The 18741-nt window shown below is 35.7% G+C and overlaps 1 protein-coding gene across 1 annotated transcript in view; it reads left to right on the forward strand.

Annotated features, from left to right (window-relative positions):
* Positions 1–17454, forward strand: part of GLIPR1L2 (GLIPR1 like 2) — a 27728-nt gene extending 10274 nt beyond the window's left edge. Inside the window, exons 4-6 of the mRNA XM_019653199.1 lie at positions 11254–11339; positions 16978–17004; positions 17087–17454. Coding sequence (XP_019508744.1) covers positions 11254–11339; positions 16978–17004; positions 17087–17454 — 481 coding nt within the window. The remainder of the gene's footprint in view (positions 1–11253; positions 11340–16977; positions 17005–17086) is intronic.
* The last annotated feature ends 1287 nt before the right edge of the window (positions 17455–18741 follow it).

An 18741-nucleotide genomic window follows, 5' to 3' on the forward strand; every position in this document is an offset into this window, starting at 1 on the left:
ACACACACACACACACACACACACACACACACACACATATGGTCACAGGATGTGAAGTACAGCACAGGGAATAAAGTCAATGGAATTGTATATTCCATATATACGATGTCAGAGGGGTAGTAGATTGGGGGAGGGGTGTTACCACTTTGTGAGGGGTGTAAATGTCTATTACATTGTTTTGTACACCTGAAATAATTTTTAAAAAAAGTCTTCTAGTCAAGCTATCCATATGAAATTTGAATTTTTTCTTACTTACCATGAGATTTTTTACCCTATACCTAAATACCTTCCTACCACAGGAAGTAACTGTCTTCCAAAATGATGATACCATTAACTCAGGGAAGATCAGGAGATGTGTTTTATGTTTGGATTCATTAAGTAGAAATATAAATGTGGGAAATGTAAATTAATCATGAAAAGAAACTAGCTCTATGGAGGTCTAGGATAAGTTTCTAAGTAGAGAGAACTGATAGTATAAATGCCCTGAGGTAGAAATGAGTCACAGTCCTGAATGAGATGACTTTCTGACAGTGTGAGTATGGAAACTTAATTTAGGAACTAAGTCTTAGCTATTACAATATTTCAACTCAGGCAAATGAGCTGAAAAGAAGAGAGGCTAAAAGATAAGAGGGAAACCAAAACAATGCTGGTAAGAATACTTGGAAGCCAAGTAAACAGCTTGAGTCAAAATGCCCAAAGTGGTTAACTTCTTGAAATACTCCTGAAAGAATGAAAAAAAAAATGAGGAAGAAGAGATGACAATTCTATTTGATAAGGTGCAGGTATTAGGCTACCTTAATAACAGTAGTAAATGCAGGGGTATCCTGTGGCTATAGTGATAAGATGAAGCTACTGGTTGCTATGGTTACTCTTCTTTCACCACCTGTCTCATAGGCTCCTTTGTCTTGAAATTTCTATCAACAACATGTCCTTTGATACAAATATTGGCAAGTCTACTTGAGAAGGATTTAGTTTGGAACATATATTAATCAACTTAATCCAAGTTGTATTTGATATGTACTCAAAATAGGCCGTCATAGCTATTTTTCTTAAGAATAGTTGGTAGAAAAATAAATCCATCACAGTATTATGAAATATTGAGTAGAAATGAAAATAAGAGAGCCAAATTAAAAATTAAAATGTATAGTGGGTGAATAGTGGCCCCTCAAAAGATATATCCAGGTCCTAATTCACAGAGCCTGTGAATATTAACTTATATGGCAAGAGTGAATATTGCCTTAAGTGGCAAAAGACTTGATTAAGATGAGGACCTTGAGAGGAGCTTATCCTGGATTATTTGGCTGGGCCCTAAATGCAATCACATATATCCTCATAAGAGAGAGGGAAAGGGAGATTCATTACTAGACACACAGAAGAGGAGGACACAAGCAGAGAAAGAGTTTGAAGTGATATATCTACAAGCCAAGGAACTCCTGAAGCCACCAGAAGCTGCAAGAGGCAAAAAATTCTCTGAGCCATTGGAGGAAGCATAAGCCAATACCTTGATTTTGGACTTCAGGCCTCCAAAACTAAGAGAATAAATTTATGTTGTTTTTAAACCACCCAATTTGTGGTAATTTGTTAAAGCAGCCACAGGAAACTAATATAGAATAGAAAAATAAGACAGATTTGGCCATAGAGAAAATGTGAGTCAATGATCACCTTGAAAATGTCTCTCAGAACACAAAGATGGAGACTAGAAATAAAAATATATATGAAAAAAGGAAGGAAATATGTACGACAGATACATCTACAAATTGGTATTCCTAAAGAACAGAGAAGAATAAATGGAACAGAAATAATAAAGAAAATACTTCTATAAAGATATCCTTATAAAGGTTAAGGTAGCTTATAATGTATCAGAAAAGGGGAACTGAAAGAATATTTACATATATCATTTTCTAATGGTTATTTTTCCATTTCAAAGATACAAAAGGTTACACACATAAGGCAGCTTGATTGCTCTTTATGTGGAATCAACCTCAAAGGTGAAGACTTATACATTTCTAAGCAAAATAAGAATATTGATTAGATTAGCCTTGAACGTCTTAACATGACTTAAGATGTGTATTTGAGGGAAAAGAGGCTAATGGGGAAAGAAAGAGATCTAGGATTGAGGAAAATTATTTAAATCTAAGGCAGGACCTTTAAAAGAAGTGGAACATGATGTCCAAAATTACTTAGTAAAGAAAATTTTCTTTATTTAATAGTTAAGAAAATACAGTATGGCAGGTGGTGCCATTCTCTTAACTTCATGAAAAGCAGCTAGAATATATTTCCCAGCCTTCCAAGAAGTTTGACTGAGCTTTGGCCATTGGAATATGGGCCATTTCAGGCCCAGCCTTTAAAAACTTCCTACATGATCCATCCCATTCTTGGTCTTTCTTCATCTGCTCCCTGGATACAGAGGACCTGATGGACGATTCAGAGGGTGGCAGAACCACAAGGTGACATGAGCCAGTGCCCCTGAGTGACTCCATGGAGAAAAGCTCTCCGATGGGCTATGACATGAATTCTACCTACCATAGGATGGAAATGGCAGGGAAAGGGAAGATTCAGGATATAGTTTGAAGGTGGAGCCAATAATACCTACCAACAGATTTTGCTTTATGAGTGAATGGAATAGAATAATCCAGGGTGATGCCTGTCTCTAGTCTGGGCAACTGGATGAATGGTGATTCCATTAAATCATAGAAGGATGAGTTCCAGAGGAGCAGAGCTTGAGGGAAGATCAACTGTCCTGATTGCGACACATTAGGTGGAGAAATTAATGTGGGAAGTGTAAATGAATCAGGAGCAGGGACTCGTCAGTGAAGTTCTGGGGCAGGTCTCTCACTAGCAGTGGGAAATGCAGGTTGAAAGGCCCTGGAGCTGAATGGAGCCCTGAATGAAATTACCTTGTGAGAATGTGTAAGTATGGAAAACAGAACAGAAGATTCTTAAGCACTAAGCCCTACATCACTAAAATATTTCAACTTCAGGCAAAGGAGCCAGCAAAGAAGTATGGTAAAACCTTGGTTTGCGAGCATAATTCGTTCCGGAAACAAACTACTCGTATTGCAAGACATCGCTTGTTTACCATGTTAAAATGTATTACAAATGTTTGCCCATTTTGAGGAGCACTCACAAACCAAGTTACTCGCAATCCAAGGTTTTACTGTATAAAGAGAGGCTAGTCAGGAAAGGGGGAAACTAGAACTGTGCTGGCAGATTTTAAAAATAATATTGAAACTTACTTTCTCATCAGTCTCCTTTTATTATATATTGAGGTTGCTGTCTTTCCATGCTTTCCTGTATGCGTTATAATTTATAATTCAATGATATATTATAATCATTTAGACATTTTGAATAGCAGTTTAAATACATAAAATGCAAACAATGCATGTAATTCATTTGAAGTGTTGGCAATATGAAGAGCTATGACAAGTTCACAAATGCACAGTGACACCCCTATGACATTCACTGCCTGGCCAACTGTGATTTGAAGACACCATCAATATTAACATGTATCTTGATTTCGGAGATATTGGAATATGAAAAGGTGGATATCTTAAAATTATGAAATGTATATAACTGAAAGAAAAGCCTTACGATATATGATAAAATAAAAACATGTTATATTAAATAATATTTTATTCCAAGTCAAATACAACATTCTAATCTAGCTCATATTTTAAAAGGTTGGCTGTGATGCACTAAATCTGATTTCATAACCTATTAATGGCTCATGACTTGCAGTTTGAAAAATAATTCCAATTTAGAATGCTCTATATAAATGTTTGGCAATGAAGAGAAGAAATGGGGTAGGTATGCAGAGTTGAGTGAAAGCGATTATTTATAACTTTGGTTACTAATGCATTTTTATAAGCTAAAGAAAGTCATCAATAAATAAAGAGTGATAGAATATATTAGAACATATAAGTGATGGGGTAAGAATTGAAAGAGCAACTTCTATCTGGAAAAAAGCAGAAAGAGAATTATAAAAAGGGAAAATGTAGAGAAATTACTAATAGTGAATATTTTTCTGCCTTTCTTGTTTAATGGGGCTCATGAGGGTTTAATCTATTTTATTGATTTTTCAAAAGAAAAGATTTGTAGATTTATTTATCTTTTCTCATTCCTTTGTTTTCTATTTCATTATTTTGAGTCATTCAATGTTCCAAGTATTTTATTAGGGGAAGGAGCTGTTATATGTGGCTGTTTTGTTAAGATATACAACATCCCTTTATCTTTAATCCTAATTAATATTGAAGAAATTCGGTTATATATTTTCCTCAGATTACAATCTTTTCTGGGCCTTAGAGATCATATGATACAGCCTGTTTATCGTTTTCTATGGGTTACAATTTTAGTTCATTTTTCAAAATATGTTTAATACTTGATACATATTCATGAAACAAAATTCAAAGGTACCAAGGAAAAAGTGATGTTTCCACCTCTATCTTCTGGTTACCATCCCCAATATTTTATCCTGAAAGTTATATCCTGTGCATATATAAAACTATTTCCATCTGTGTATGTGTTCATAATTCAAATAGGAGCACACTATATTTCCTGTGGTATTCCTTAATTGTTTTTACTTACTGATATGACTGGAAGTCTTTCCATTTCCATACACAAAGAGTTTCCAGATCCTTGTTAAGCTTTTACCAGTGTTTTCTTTCTTTCTTTTTTTTTTAATGGATGTGCAAACGTTTATTTAAACAATGCTTTGCTTTTGATGGACATTTAGGGCTATTTTATGATTTTTGTTGCTAGCCTTAATTATCCATGTATACATGTAATTCTCACCTGAGTTACTATAATATGATTTCATAGTCATGAAATTGCTAGGTAAAAGAGCATGTTTACCTTTAATTTAAATAGATACTACTAAATATCTATTCATCGTGGCCACAACATTTTTCTATTACAAAATTATTTTTACATCAACATATGAGAAAGACTATTTTTTCAACTCCCTTGCTAACGTAACATATTTTTAAACATTTTGCTGTTTACTGCTAAAAGTTCAGTATATTTTTAACTTCGTTTCCTAATTTACATGAGTTTAGGTATCTTTTTGTATGTTTCAGAAAATTTGGATTTTATTTTCTGGGACCTGGCTTTTCCTATACATGCAATATTTTTCTCTTAAGTCATTGAAACTTACTTTTTCAATTGTAGGAGTGTTTTATATGGCAAGAAAGTTAGTTCTTTCACGTAATATAAGTTACAAATATTTTCCCAGTTTGATGTTTCACTTTTGACTTTATATATGACATAATTTATTTTTGCCAAATAGAATATTTTTATTGAGAAAAAATATCAATACTGTTTTCATGGGTTTTGAGATTTGTGTCATGCTTAAACGAGCCTTCCCAAAATATTATTATCCCACATTTTCTTCTAGCAATTTTTTTTTTTACTTTTTAAAAGTTAAATTTATTGGGTTGACAATGGTTAATAAAATTACATTGGTTTCAAATGTACAATTATATAACACATTATCTATATATTACATTATGTGTTCACTGCCCAGAGTCAGTTCTCCTTCCATCACCATATATTTCACCCCCTTTACCCTCATCTACCACTCTACTCCCCACTTACCCTCTGGTGATCCCTGAACTATTGTCTGTGTCTATGAGTTTTGTTTCTTCATTTGTTTTTTCTTCATTTGTTTTTTCTTGTTCTTTTGTTGTTTTCAGTTTTATAGCCCACATATCAGTGAAATAATAAGTCAGACTTTTTCTGTCTGACTTATTTCGTTTAGCATAATAATCTCAAAATTGATCCATGTTGTTGCAAGTGGCAGTATTTCATCTTTTCTTTTGGCAAAGTAATATTCTATTGTGTATGTATACCACATCATGTCTTGGCCACCATAAATAAAGCTACAATGAACATCGGAGTCCATATATCTTTACAGATAAATGTTTGGGGGTAGATACCCAGGAGAGGGATTGCTGGGTCTATGGTAGTTCTATTCTTAATTTTTTGAGGAGCCTCCACACTGACTTCCATAGCAGCTGCACCAACCTGCATTCCCACCAACAGTGTATGAGGGTTCCTTTTTCTCCACAGCCTCTCCAACACTTGTTATTTGTCTTGTTGATGATAGCCATTTAAAGAAACAGAACAAAAAAATCATCAGATTTGTATGAAATCACAAAAGACCCCAAATAGTCAAAGCACTCGTAAGAAAAAAGCATAAGGCTGGAGGTATCATACTTCCCAGCTTCAGCTTTCACTACAGAGCAGCAATAATCAAATCAGCATGGCACTGGCAGAAAAATAGACACACAGACCAATGGAATAGAATTGAAAGCCCAGAAATAAACCCATATAAATATGGACAGATAATTTTCAACAAAGGAGCCAAAAACATACAATGGAGAAAAGACAACCTCTTCAATAAATGGTGCTGGGAGAATTGGAAAGTCACATGCAAAAGTATGAAACTAGACTCCTATCTGTCACCATGCACAAAAATTAACTCAAAATGGATCAAAGACCTAAACATAAGACCTGAAACAATAAACTACATAGAAGGAAACATAGGTCCTAAACCTATGGATCTTGGATTCAAAGAGGATTTCATGAATTTTACCTCAAAGGCAAGGGAAATAAAAGCTAAAATAAATGAATGGGACTATATCAAACTAAAAGGCTTCTGCACAGCAAAAGAAACCATTGACAAAATAAAGAGGCAACCAGCCAAATAAGAGAAGATTTTTGCAAATAACACCTGTGATAAAGGGCTAATATTGAAAATATATAAGGAACTCATACAACTCAACAACAAAAAGATAAACAATCCAATTTAAAAATGGGCAGAGGACATGAACAGAAACTTCTGCCAAGAAGATACAAATGGCCAACAGATATATGAAAAAAATCTCAACTTCACTAGCTATTAGGGAAATGCAAATCAAAGCCACAATGAGATATCACCACACACTTTGAATGGCTATTTTTTTAACTTAAATATCTGATACACTTGGCTTCTGGACATTATGTAAGGTGGTATAAGAATTAGTCTCCTGCTTAAAATAACCATAAAGACAGGACAAATATATATATATATATATATATATATATATATATATATATATATATATATATATATATATAATACAGTTCTATAAATATATAAAAATATATAAAACTGTTTTCAGGCATTGGAAAGCAACCAATGCAGGGCTATGATCTTTGCAAATAGAAAAGAACTCAATAGGAACCCTATATTTGCCTTGGTTTTTCTCTCCGAGAGAATTGTCCAAACCATAGGCAGAGAAACAGAATCCAAGCAAAGAATGTGTATTTTCTGGAAAAATAACATATCACTATTTATTGATCAAAGACCCAGGTTGCTCCCATCTTGTTTCTTCACCATCCCCAGTTCGCAGATATGAGCTAGCTCAAGCTCATAGTAAGGGAAAAGAAAAATGTTGGCAGCATGACCACATGGTGCACATCACTGCTACTTCCATTCCATTGAATATAAAATTTGTCATGTGGTCACATCTAAGTTGCAGGGGACATTGGGAAATATAATGTGGCTAGCCATTAATGTGCCAAGGAAAAATACTGTTATTTCAGTATTTCAAGAGATATTTAGATTGACAGCTAATGGTCTCTATCACGAGTATATACTGAGAATTTTTGTGAAAAACTTTTTTCTGGAGGAATCATAGAGGTTGTTAACAGAAATTATCTTTGGGGAGACAGATGGAAAGTGGAAGATGGAGACATTTTTCGTCTTTAAGGTTGCTCTTTTCTGCTTCCTTCTTTCTACCATATGCTTACAATATTATACATGTATTACTCTTATTTATTTGTTTACTTTTATATCAACAAAAGATATCTGGATTGAGATTGGAAAAGTATTTAATACATTTTTATAAGGTATAAATAACAGGATTTGTAGGTCATTTAATTAACAGGAGACAGGAAATAGTCAAGGAAAGTTCTAAGATTTATGACTCCAATGTGAATGGCATAGCTATTAAGCGCCATGGTGAACACTGAAACTTGGAGCAGAGAAGGTGATGAGTTCCATTTTGGACATAATGAATTTGAGTTGGCTGTGAACTATTCACTTTGAGATGTTTAGTGAGCAGGTGGTTATATAGATCAGGAGCTCCTGAGTGAGGCATGGCATAGAACAAATATTTGGAGTGCCAGAATACATATAGTAATTGAAATAATGGGAGTAGATGGGATTGTCTGTGAAAAACTAGAGAGTGAGAAGAGAAGAGGATGTCTGGAATATCATGCCAACACTAAAGGGCATTTCAAGGAAAATAAAATAGGAGGGAGAAACCTAAGAAATGTGGCCAGATGGGTAGGAGAAAGAAAACAAGAGTATGGTATCACAGGAGGCATGGGGGAATGAATGTTTTCAAAAGAAAGACGTAATCCAAAGTTTCAATTCTAAGAGGTCAAGCAATGTAAGGACTTAAAAATACCAGCTATAAAGAAAAGTTCATTGATAAACATAGGAAGAGTCGTTTCTGTGGAGTAAAAGAAACTCATGCCAGGTTGGGAGGAATCGAAGACGGTTAATGTTGTTTTTATTTTGTTTTGTTTTAAAATGGGAATGATGTGAGTATATTTAAATATTGACAAGAAGGATCTAATATAGAATAAAAATAACTCTTTATAAAGAATAAAGGTAGAGTATATGTAAAGAAACACATCCCTGAGAAGACCAAAAGGCACAGAAGAAATTAGCCTTAGAAAGAAGGAGGAGCCGTTCTTCAGTTGTATCAGAAAGGAAGGAAAGAGGGGGTAGGTATATTTTTCATATTTAGTTACAGAAATGTTTTCAAGTTCAAATATAAAAGCTATGATGTTTCTCTGTGAAGTAAGGCAGATCATGTCCTGAGAATAAATGGGAAGACAGAGAAGCTGAAATTTTAAGGATTGGGAAAGTTTGAAATAGGTATTAAGGAACATGAGGGAAGAAGCTGACGAGGAAACTATGGAAAGATTCTCTGCCTAGTTTAACGATTTTTCTCCAGCAGCACCCAACAACCTTGAAGCAGACATGGAGCATGTAGACAGTAAGCTGCCTTCATTTTTTCCAATGCTGGGGTTTAATCAAGTGGATGTAAAGGAAAATAGTGCAAGAGAGTTACAGGGCTTTAGCTGAATATGCAAATACGAGAGTATGCAAAGATCTTCGCTAGACAGAGAAGAGACAACAGGATGTATAGGGAGAAAGGAGGAGGAAAAATAGACTTGCAATAACAGTGAAATGAATGAACAAGTAAATGAGTAAGCAACCTTGAGAGACAGGAGATTGCAGTCAGTGACTAGAATGTATGATTTTGTGAGTTCAGAGGTGGAGCAGCTATAAGGAATAACAAGATCCAGAGGCAACAAAAATGACAATTATGGAATATTGGGATGTTCTGTTATGGTGAAGACATCCAGTAAGAGAGAGACCAAGTTATTGGACAAGTCATCCATAAGCATATTGTAATCAGCTAGGTCCCAAATTCTAGGACAATGGCACAGTTTTGACTTAAGGGAGATTGTGAGCCAGGTGTCAAAATGAATAAGGAGGCATGGTCAGAAGGAAGACAATATCTTGGGGAGGATTAGAGGATGGTACAGCAAAATAATGATCAGTCTCGAAGGAGCTTTATCAGTGTTTAATTGTGGCCCCTAGTCCTTTCAGTCCAAGATGTGCAAGTGAAGGGAGATGTGACCAACTGAATTTTATAGAAAGTGATATAAAGTAATGTAGCTTTGAACTTATAGGGTAATGTGAGGCAGAAAACAATAGGATTCATGCTTTTCTTGACCTTGACTAAGTCTAGGAAGTAGTCCTAAGAGTTTTGGCAAAGACAAGTGTGTTAGATGTATCAGAAGGACAGCCAGGTAGGATCTCTAAAAGAAACTTCCTTGCTGCTTACTGCATTGTATTTTTCTCTAGCTTATTGGGGTAGATTCTTTAAATCTCCTTGGGAAACCTACAGATATCTAGATGTGAACCAAAAGTCCGTATGTGGTATTTCTCAATATATGGAAGTAATAAAAGTGAGAGGAGTTACTGTAGCTGGTGTAGTTATTCTGGTTAGATGAGATGGAAAGATCAACATCTGTTTGATGTGCTCTCACCATTGTTCTATGGACAATGTACAGACTATGTGAGTCTGCACATGGAAAACTTCGAAGAGAAGAATCTGCCTACAAATTATAATTGCAAGATGGTCAATCCATGGAGCTGGAGTACCTCTTTCATGAATATATTGGTGGCATATATGGGTCTAGTGCAGGCAATGGAAGTTTCCATCACCATGAGAATTCAGTATAGATCTATTATAAAATTTGAATAATGGTCTTCTAATGGACTTTGGGTTGGACATGGGTATAGTAGCCCATTAGGCCCTCCAGGCAACATGTCCTTATCTAGGGTCTGGACACATGTCCCATAGGTGGCAATATACTGCAGGTATGGCCAGATATGAGTCTTAAGTATTAAGTTCCAGGGATTTATATGCCTAATTTTTGTTTTTATACCTTCCAATGCACAGTGAGTACATAAGCAATCCTGTTTAAATGACTAAGATTAATAACCCACCCCTCACACAAAAATATCTTTTTTCTACCTGCCTCCCTATCTTTCCTATCCTAGGTCTTTTATATAAGCTTCCCAATTCATATCTACTTTGGGGGCCTCTTTTCCTTACTTAGCTTTAGACAATTGATGTAATAATTTCTCACTTCTCTTCTATGTTCTGTTGAATAGATTAAACCAACTTCATAAAATTCCATTAAATATATTTACTTGTTTATATATTATGTATTTTTCATGTAGACCTCAAAGTAATCCATGCAGCTGGGTCTTTGGGACAATAGGCACTTCAGGATTTTGCATGCTCGTCAGAAAATTAATTATATCAATTCTACCGAACTCTTTATACATTTGTGCCAGTCAGAAAGCAATTAATTATAAAACATTCTGTAACATCCATTTTTAAAGGAAAATTTTGCTACAAACATAGATGAAAGAAGCTTTAAAACTTATTCATATTTAAATTATAATACTTTGTTTCAAGGAAATGGGAATTAGTTTCAGAAGAGACTTTTCTGGGGTAAAAAAAGAGGGGGAAGATAGCATCTCCTGTTTAAGTACTTCCTTGAGTCCTTTTTCTTAATTAAATCACCTTTATAAACTAAAAGTTGGCAGCTATATTATTTAAATAACGTATAAAATTTGAGACATTTTCTAACTACATGTTTTCTGTTTTTTTGTAGAGGAACTGGGACGAGAAGGCCTTATAAAGCAGGAGTAATTTGTAGTCAATGCAGCCAACATGACAGATGCACAGATTTTCTATGCAGTAAGATAGAAAATAACTTTAACATGAAAAAAACGCATAATGCATAGGACCACAAGAAAAATGAAGTGCTCAACACTAGTTTTTCATTGTCATGTTAATATTGTTCCTTTGATCAGAATGGTTATTATATTATCAAAGGAGGGTTGAAACAGTATCATCTTTAGATTTTTCTAAACTGCACAGCCTTTTCTATATCCTCTTACTTCTATTCCTCCCGCTAAGGACATACTAGAATATCTGAAAAAAAAGGAATGAGAACAGTTATATCCTGAAAAAGCTTCACAGTTAATTCCTGAAATAGCAGCTTATTTGAGAATGACAGTTCTGAAAGACAGAATATTCTGAAGTATTTACAAATAGAAAAATAAAGTAGCAAATGTTTAATAGTGTTTTCTTTTACTTTCCCTCTACCCATATATTCAAAAGATAAAAGTAGAATACATGTTTGATTAAACTTTTCTTTTAGTTTTTCCAAACATAAGAGCATATAATCCAAAAGTATAACTATACCTGGAATATATGATGCTTAGAGATGTGGTAAGGGATAAATTCAGACAGTAAGGGGCATGTTATGCTTTTGTGTTAAATAAACTAGTGGATGGTTTCATCATAATGCCACTGCTGGAGTGAACCCACCCTAACACTTCTGCCCTTGGTTCACTTGAATCAAAGTGCAGCCTTACTCTTTCCCTTCCCCTTTTCTTTTTTTTCTTTTTTTTTTTTTTTTAGCTGAGCCATCCTGCCACCTGTTGGCAGCTCAGCGGCAGCTCAGCTCAGGCCGGGACTCAAACCACTGTTGCTCAGAACCCGCACTCTTGAGCAAGCTCTTAACCAACTGAGCCACTCGGCCGGCCCCCCTGCCTCTTTTCTTTCTCTTCCTGAAAAATTCAGTCCTAAGGCCATTAGGTAGTTCAGAACAAGGTAGGCATCCACAGAGAGGGCAGCCAGGTGTGATGTGTTAGAGCCTAAGCAGGATAATAAGGAATCTACACACAGTGCAGTGGACATGGGGAGACACCCAAAACAAGTTGGGGGTGTTTGTGTCCTTTTGGGGATATGGTCTTGTAGGAGAGGTTAGCGCCCTTGTGGGGCGAATTGGTGTCCATACATCATGGGATCAGGCTTGGGATATCAGAGACAGGTCAGGATGAAGGAATGTCCATGCAGGGGTGACTGAACCCAAGCAAGGTGAGGAGAGCATCAGCATGGGGTGGGAAGGAGAGGTCTGGCATGGCGCATCAGCGTCTGAGCAGGTGAGGAAGGCCTGGAGGGACGGTATGGTACTGGTTGGTGGAGCCCAAGCAGAATAAGGAGATTCACATAGGGATGACTTAGCAAGAGGTATTAAAACCTAAGCAGGTAAAAGAGCATCCATGTTTAGGGCACCACCGCATGAGGTGCCAGAGTCCAAACTGGTGAGGACAGCTTTAATACGGGGGAGGTGGCCTGGTATGGAAGAGGTCAGAGCCCTAGTGCGGGAAAGACAAATCAAACACTGGAGAAGTCCAAGCTGGGCTTCAGAGTCGGAACAAGGTGGGAGGGTGTCCAAGTGAAGGATCAGCTTATAGGCTGCCAGGTTAAATACAGGACTCCAGGTTAGATAAGCGTTTCAAAAAAATGAAAAATATTTTAGTATATTACATCCCTAAAAAATTATCTGTTGTTTTCTGAAATGTATACTTAACTAAGCTTTCTATATTTTTATTTGCTAAATCTGGCAACTCCAACAGCCTGGTGTGGAGTGTCAAAGTATAAGCAGGATGAGGAGGGCACTCAGGTAGGAGAGAGAGAAGAGGCAGTGATGGGAGATTGGAAGCATCCTGGGGGATTGCTCAAAAAAGTAGATTAAGGACAATGGTAGCGAGTTTTCTCACTGTCAGAAAATGGAGTGCAAATATGTAAAGGAAAAAAACACTCATGAATCTTATGATTGGAACTTAAGGATTTCAATAAATATAAACATAGATGTATATATATATAGATAGATATAGATATATATGTATATGTATATGTATTTCCTAGCTCTGAGATAGCCTTGGAGCAGTGACCCCTCCCTCCAAAGCAATGAGCAGAGCTAGCACACAGATCTTGGTTTCTAAATTGTAGTCTGCACTCAAAGGAACCAGGGCTCATTGGAGAAAGGTTGGATTCCAGGGCTGGAGCACAGAAAATATAAGATAAACCCACAATATCTTTTTATACCTGAAAACAAGGAAGTGCTCAAAGAATGATGAAGATATGTAACAAAAAGGATGCACAAGGACACAGAAGCCATCTTAAAGGGTTCTCACTGGTCAAATCTGGGACAGTTTGAGCACAGAAATAATGATATTGGGTTGTCAGAAAAGTCATGATGCATGTTTGTGACAGATGGCACTAGTTCATTTTTGGAAGTACTGGAGTCATTCACATCTGTTATTACTATGTCATTTGACAGCTGCCAGTTCTACCTTCAGTCTAAAAAAAATTGAACAATTTGGTTGAGTTTTGGAGATTTTACAACAAGTTGAAGATGAAAGACCAAACTGTGCATTTTTGCCATATTTTACTGTTTTACTTCCATAAAGCGAAGAACACATGTCAAGCTTGTGAAAAGTTGCATAAAGTTTATGGTGACAATGCTGTACAAGAACGTCAGTGCCAACGATGGTTCACGAAATTCCATGCTGGTGATTTTGATCTCAATGACGCTCCTCAGTCAGGGAGGTCCACCGAGGCTGATGACGACAAAATAAAGGAATTGATCGAGTCAAACCCACATTATATGACACAAGAGATTGAAGAAACATTGAACATCCATCATTCAAGCATTCACGACCACCTGAAAAAGCTGGGATACATAAGCAAACGATATTTGGGTTCTTCATGAACTCAAAAGGAGTTCATTTGACGACGCGTATAAACATCTGCAATATGCTCATTCAACGTGAGGAAAACAATCCTTTTTTGAAGTGACTAATAACTGGTGATGAGAAGTGGACTGTTTGCAACAATGTGGTGTGCAAACAGTCTTGGTCCCGACGTGATGATTCGCCTCAAATGACACTGAAAGCAGACATTCATCAGAGGAAGGTTATGCTTTCAGTGTAGTGGGATTTTAAAGGTGTCGTGTTTTTCAAGCTCCTACGAAGGCACCAAACAATCAATTCAAATGTGTACTGTAGGTAATTGGACAGTTTGCATGAGTCCATCATCCAGAAATGTCCAGAGCTTGTTAATCGTGAAGGAATTGTGTTCCATTGCGACAACGTGAGACCAACACAAGTTTGATCACACATCAAAAATTATTGGAGCTTAGATGGGGTGCTGTTGCCACACCCACCATACTCACCTGACCTTGCACTGTTAGACTTCCACTTGTTTTGCTCTCTTCAAAACTCCTTGCGTGGTATAAGGTTCAATTCAGATGAGGCTGTAAATCAGCACCTTGTTCAGTTTTTCGCAAATAAAGACAGGTCCTTCTATGAATGAGGAATTATGAAGCTCACTGAAAGACGGCAAAAGGTTATCGAACAAAACAGGCACTATATCATTGACTGATCTTTGTTCTTTTTATAAATAAATAGCCTCTGAAAACCATAGACAAAATACATCATGACTTTTCTGACAACCCAATAATAGTAATCAATTATAACTCATTGGGTAAAATAGGAAACTATGATTCATACTGATATAAATTAATCAATAAAGTTTGGTGAGGAACAGTTACCTATTACCTAGTAACCTTGTTTCAAAGTAGCTCCCAATAAAATTACTTAATTACTAAGGGGATAAGAGTAACTTCACAATGGAGATGCTTGGCAGAAACCACCCTAATAAAGTGATCAAAGTCAACATTGTCGGCAATGGGAGAAATCATGACCAAAACCCTGCACCAACTGAGATGTGCAATGAGAAGAGCATAGCATCACTTCTGTGGTATTCCTACCAAGGATGCAAAACCTAATCCAATCACAAGGTCTCAAACTTCTCTACAGTAATAGTCAAAGCTAAGAGACATGGGGTGATACCTATACTGTCCTTAACGCAGAAAGTGTCAACCAAGAATTTATGTACAGCCAAACATATTATTCAAGTGTAAGAAAATAGACAAGAACCTGTGGCAACCTGTGTTCTCACCCTCATTTCTTCAATAAACTCCTAGAGATGACTTTCAACAGAAAGAAGGCATGAATGGAAAAGCAAAAAACTGCATTGAAAGAACAATTCATAAGAATTGAATCTTAATTGATAGGCAAAAACTAAAATAAATCTGAAGGTTATAATTACAAAACAAAATGTAAATTTTGGCAATATACAAATGATGCAATTAATACAATTTGGGGGGCTGGCCGAGTGGCTCAATTGGTTAAGAGCTCACTCAAGAGTGCGAGCTCTGAGCAACAGGGTCACTGGTTTGATTCCCACATGGGCCCCATCTGAGCTGCCAACAGGTGGCAGGATGACTCAGCTAAAAAAAAAAAAAAGGCCCAGTAAATGGTAACATTAAAAAATAAAATAAAATACAACTTGGGAGGAGAAGAGAGAGGTAGAAAAGTGTGTTTAATTTCCTCTTCTGTTAGAGCCAGAGGCCAAAAGAAGTTAGTAAAGTTGATAAATCAAATAAGAGAGATGTAAGTTTAAATGTGTTTAAATATTTAATCAAATGCAAATCAATAAAAATTAGTGATGAGAAATGAAGGAAGATGCAAAGAAGAAAGCGTACTAATTACATCATTGCTCATACTAAGTGATCAATAGATACATAGACAGAATGAAGTAGAGAAAATATATAGACTATATGGTAAAACATTTTTTTAAAGGACTTCTAAAATAAAAAATAATTATTAAAAAAAATGAAGTGATAAATATGACCAAGCACAAAAGGCTAAAATAACTGCAAAGACCCAACACAAGATCAGTTCATCTCCAAGGTGCCTGAATGGTGATTTCTAAATGTTCCTCTAAGGGTATTAACGTTGCAAGACAAAGCCCCCGGTTGCTAAGGGCTGTCTAATGTGTGAGAACTCATTTTACCCTCCCACTCTCCTTCCCAGTGGAACCCAGGAGTGGTTGTCTGAGCTTCTCTGCCCAGGTGAGCAGAGGAAAGAAAATGTATGTCCTGAAAAGTATTTTGATAGCACTGGGCTAGATAGCAGAAACAATGACTACCAAGCTATGAAGTTAACTTTGCCAGCTAGAAAATAAAGAGCAAGTGAAAGCTTCTGAAAATAAGAATTCAATGAAGAGAGTGAGTAGATTCAGAAGATTAATTTGGAATGATCGGGGGGTGGGGGAAAGTTGAAAATAAGAGATGTTATAGAATCCCAGAATGTTGAAACTGGAACAAACTTTAGAAGGCAGACGTGAAGTGACTTATATAAGGTGGCACACAGTGATTTAGACAGAATTAATTCTACAGTTCCCATCTTCTCACTGCTATACTTTCATGCTCTCTCTAGCAGAGCAGGCTAATTTTTATTAAAAGAGAATATATATTGTACTTTATGACTGGCTATTGGCTGCAGGAGAGACATCAAAGATGATAGCATGATGCCTGACAACTAGGGAATGATGTCATTGTTGGGAAAATTATCTTATATTCTAGAGAAAGAAGAAATTGTATGTAACTCTCTAAAGGTTTTCTTTTCCTTTCTAGGTAATGCAGAGCGTGACCAAGCCATATGTATGTATTGTTGTCCTCTATTTCTTGAATGATTTAACTACTTTATATGAAATCCAGCTTTCAGCTGCTTCTTTATTTACAGATTATCGATTTTGGTATCCAAAATGGGAAGTGCCCCGGCCACTTGTGTGTGATCTACTCTGCATATTTATTTTCTTTTTGAGAACACTGTGTTTTTCACTATGCGCCACAACTGTTTTGATAATACAGTCTCAGTTTCCAAATATATTATTGGAAGAAAAGATGATATTTACCCCTGAGGTAATGGGAGTAACACAAGAACATTTGGAGGAAAAGGTAGAGGAAGAGGATGAAGAGGACATGGAACAGGAGGAGTGGGAAGAGGAAGTGGAGGAAGAAAAAGAAGAAAAGGAGGAGAAGAAGAAGGAGGAGGAGGAGAAGGAAAAGGAGGAGGAGGAAGAGGAGGAGGAGGAGGAAGACAAGGGATAAGATATACCACCAACATAGTACAAAAATATAATACAAAAAAAGGCAAAAATATTTATAAAAAGAACATTGAGATTTAAGAAAGAATATGTACAAACCACTCTTGCAATACCTTGTATTCCCTTCTCTTTTCCATACTTGTTCAACAAATTTAAATTTGAAAAACAAGGAAACAAACAAACAAAAAAAACATGTACTTTATAGTAACTATCATAAGGCAAGCTCTTGGGCACTAAGAACAGAAAAAGATGTGATGATAGAAATACTAAAAAGGATTTGATAGTCTATAGTTTTTAGATTTCACTGTTATCCTGATAAAGGAAGAAATTTCCATTTTCTAAATATGTTTTTATCTTTGTGGTTTAAGTGTTTTTTAAATAGGTTAATAAATTCCTTAAGTATTGAGATCACACATGTAAGGTGCAAAGGACCACCCCAATTCAGGACAACCATTTAATAACGTTTTTGGTTTTGTTGTTTTTATCATTACTACCATAGTTGTTATTGGTAGTGGTGATCGTGGTGGTGATGATATTTTCCATGTGATATCAAAGCATCAAATAGCATTATTTATCTTTGTAGTATATATGTTTGGAATGGTTTAAGTGGTACTTGTACATATTGTTAGGAGGCAAATTTATTATTTCTACTTTATGTTCAATATTTTATTCAAGCCTTGCTAAGCTATATAATTTGTTTCTATCAAGGGCTAACAAATGTCAAAAGTTTACTTAGTTATGATTGAGCAATCTGACTGCTTTTGAATTTATGTGATAAAATAAAATTTTTTTAAAAATTACTTGTTGTTATTTAAAAAGTATAGTAAAGGTTTGTAAATTAGTAATATAAATTAACTACTTACCCCTTGTAATACTAATAAATGAACTGAATAAAAATACCTAACACAGCAAAACACATCAAATGGTATAAACTCTATGTTTATTAACTCTAATATATTAAAAGCCTGTTCTTAAATGGGACAAGATGAGAAATATACAAAAAAGCCCTGAACTATCTTCTCAGATTTTATAGTTTTTGTTTTTTTGTGTTTATTTTCAAGAGCTCTGCTGTGTGTGTATGTATGTGTATATGTGTGTGTGTGTGTGTGTGTGTGTGTGTGTGTGTGTGTGTGTATATATATATATATATATATATTATTTCTATGAAGTCAGTCTGTTTTCTACCCAGCCTTCTGAGAAAAATCCATAGGTAGAGAAAAGGCTTGGTTCTTTACAGTGATTTCATTTATTATTATTATTTTACATTGTATACTATTTCATAGCTTCCAGA

The sequence above is a fragment of the Hipposideros armiger genome, unplaced genomic scaffold (genome assembly GCF_001890085.2).
Source record: "Hipposideros armiger isolate ML-2016 unplaced genomic scaffold, ASM189008v1 scaffold_199, whole genome shotgun sequence".
Lineage (NCBI taxonomy): Eukaryota > Metazoa > Chordata > Mammalia > Chiroptera > Hipposideridae > Hipposideros > Hipposideros armiger.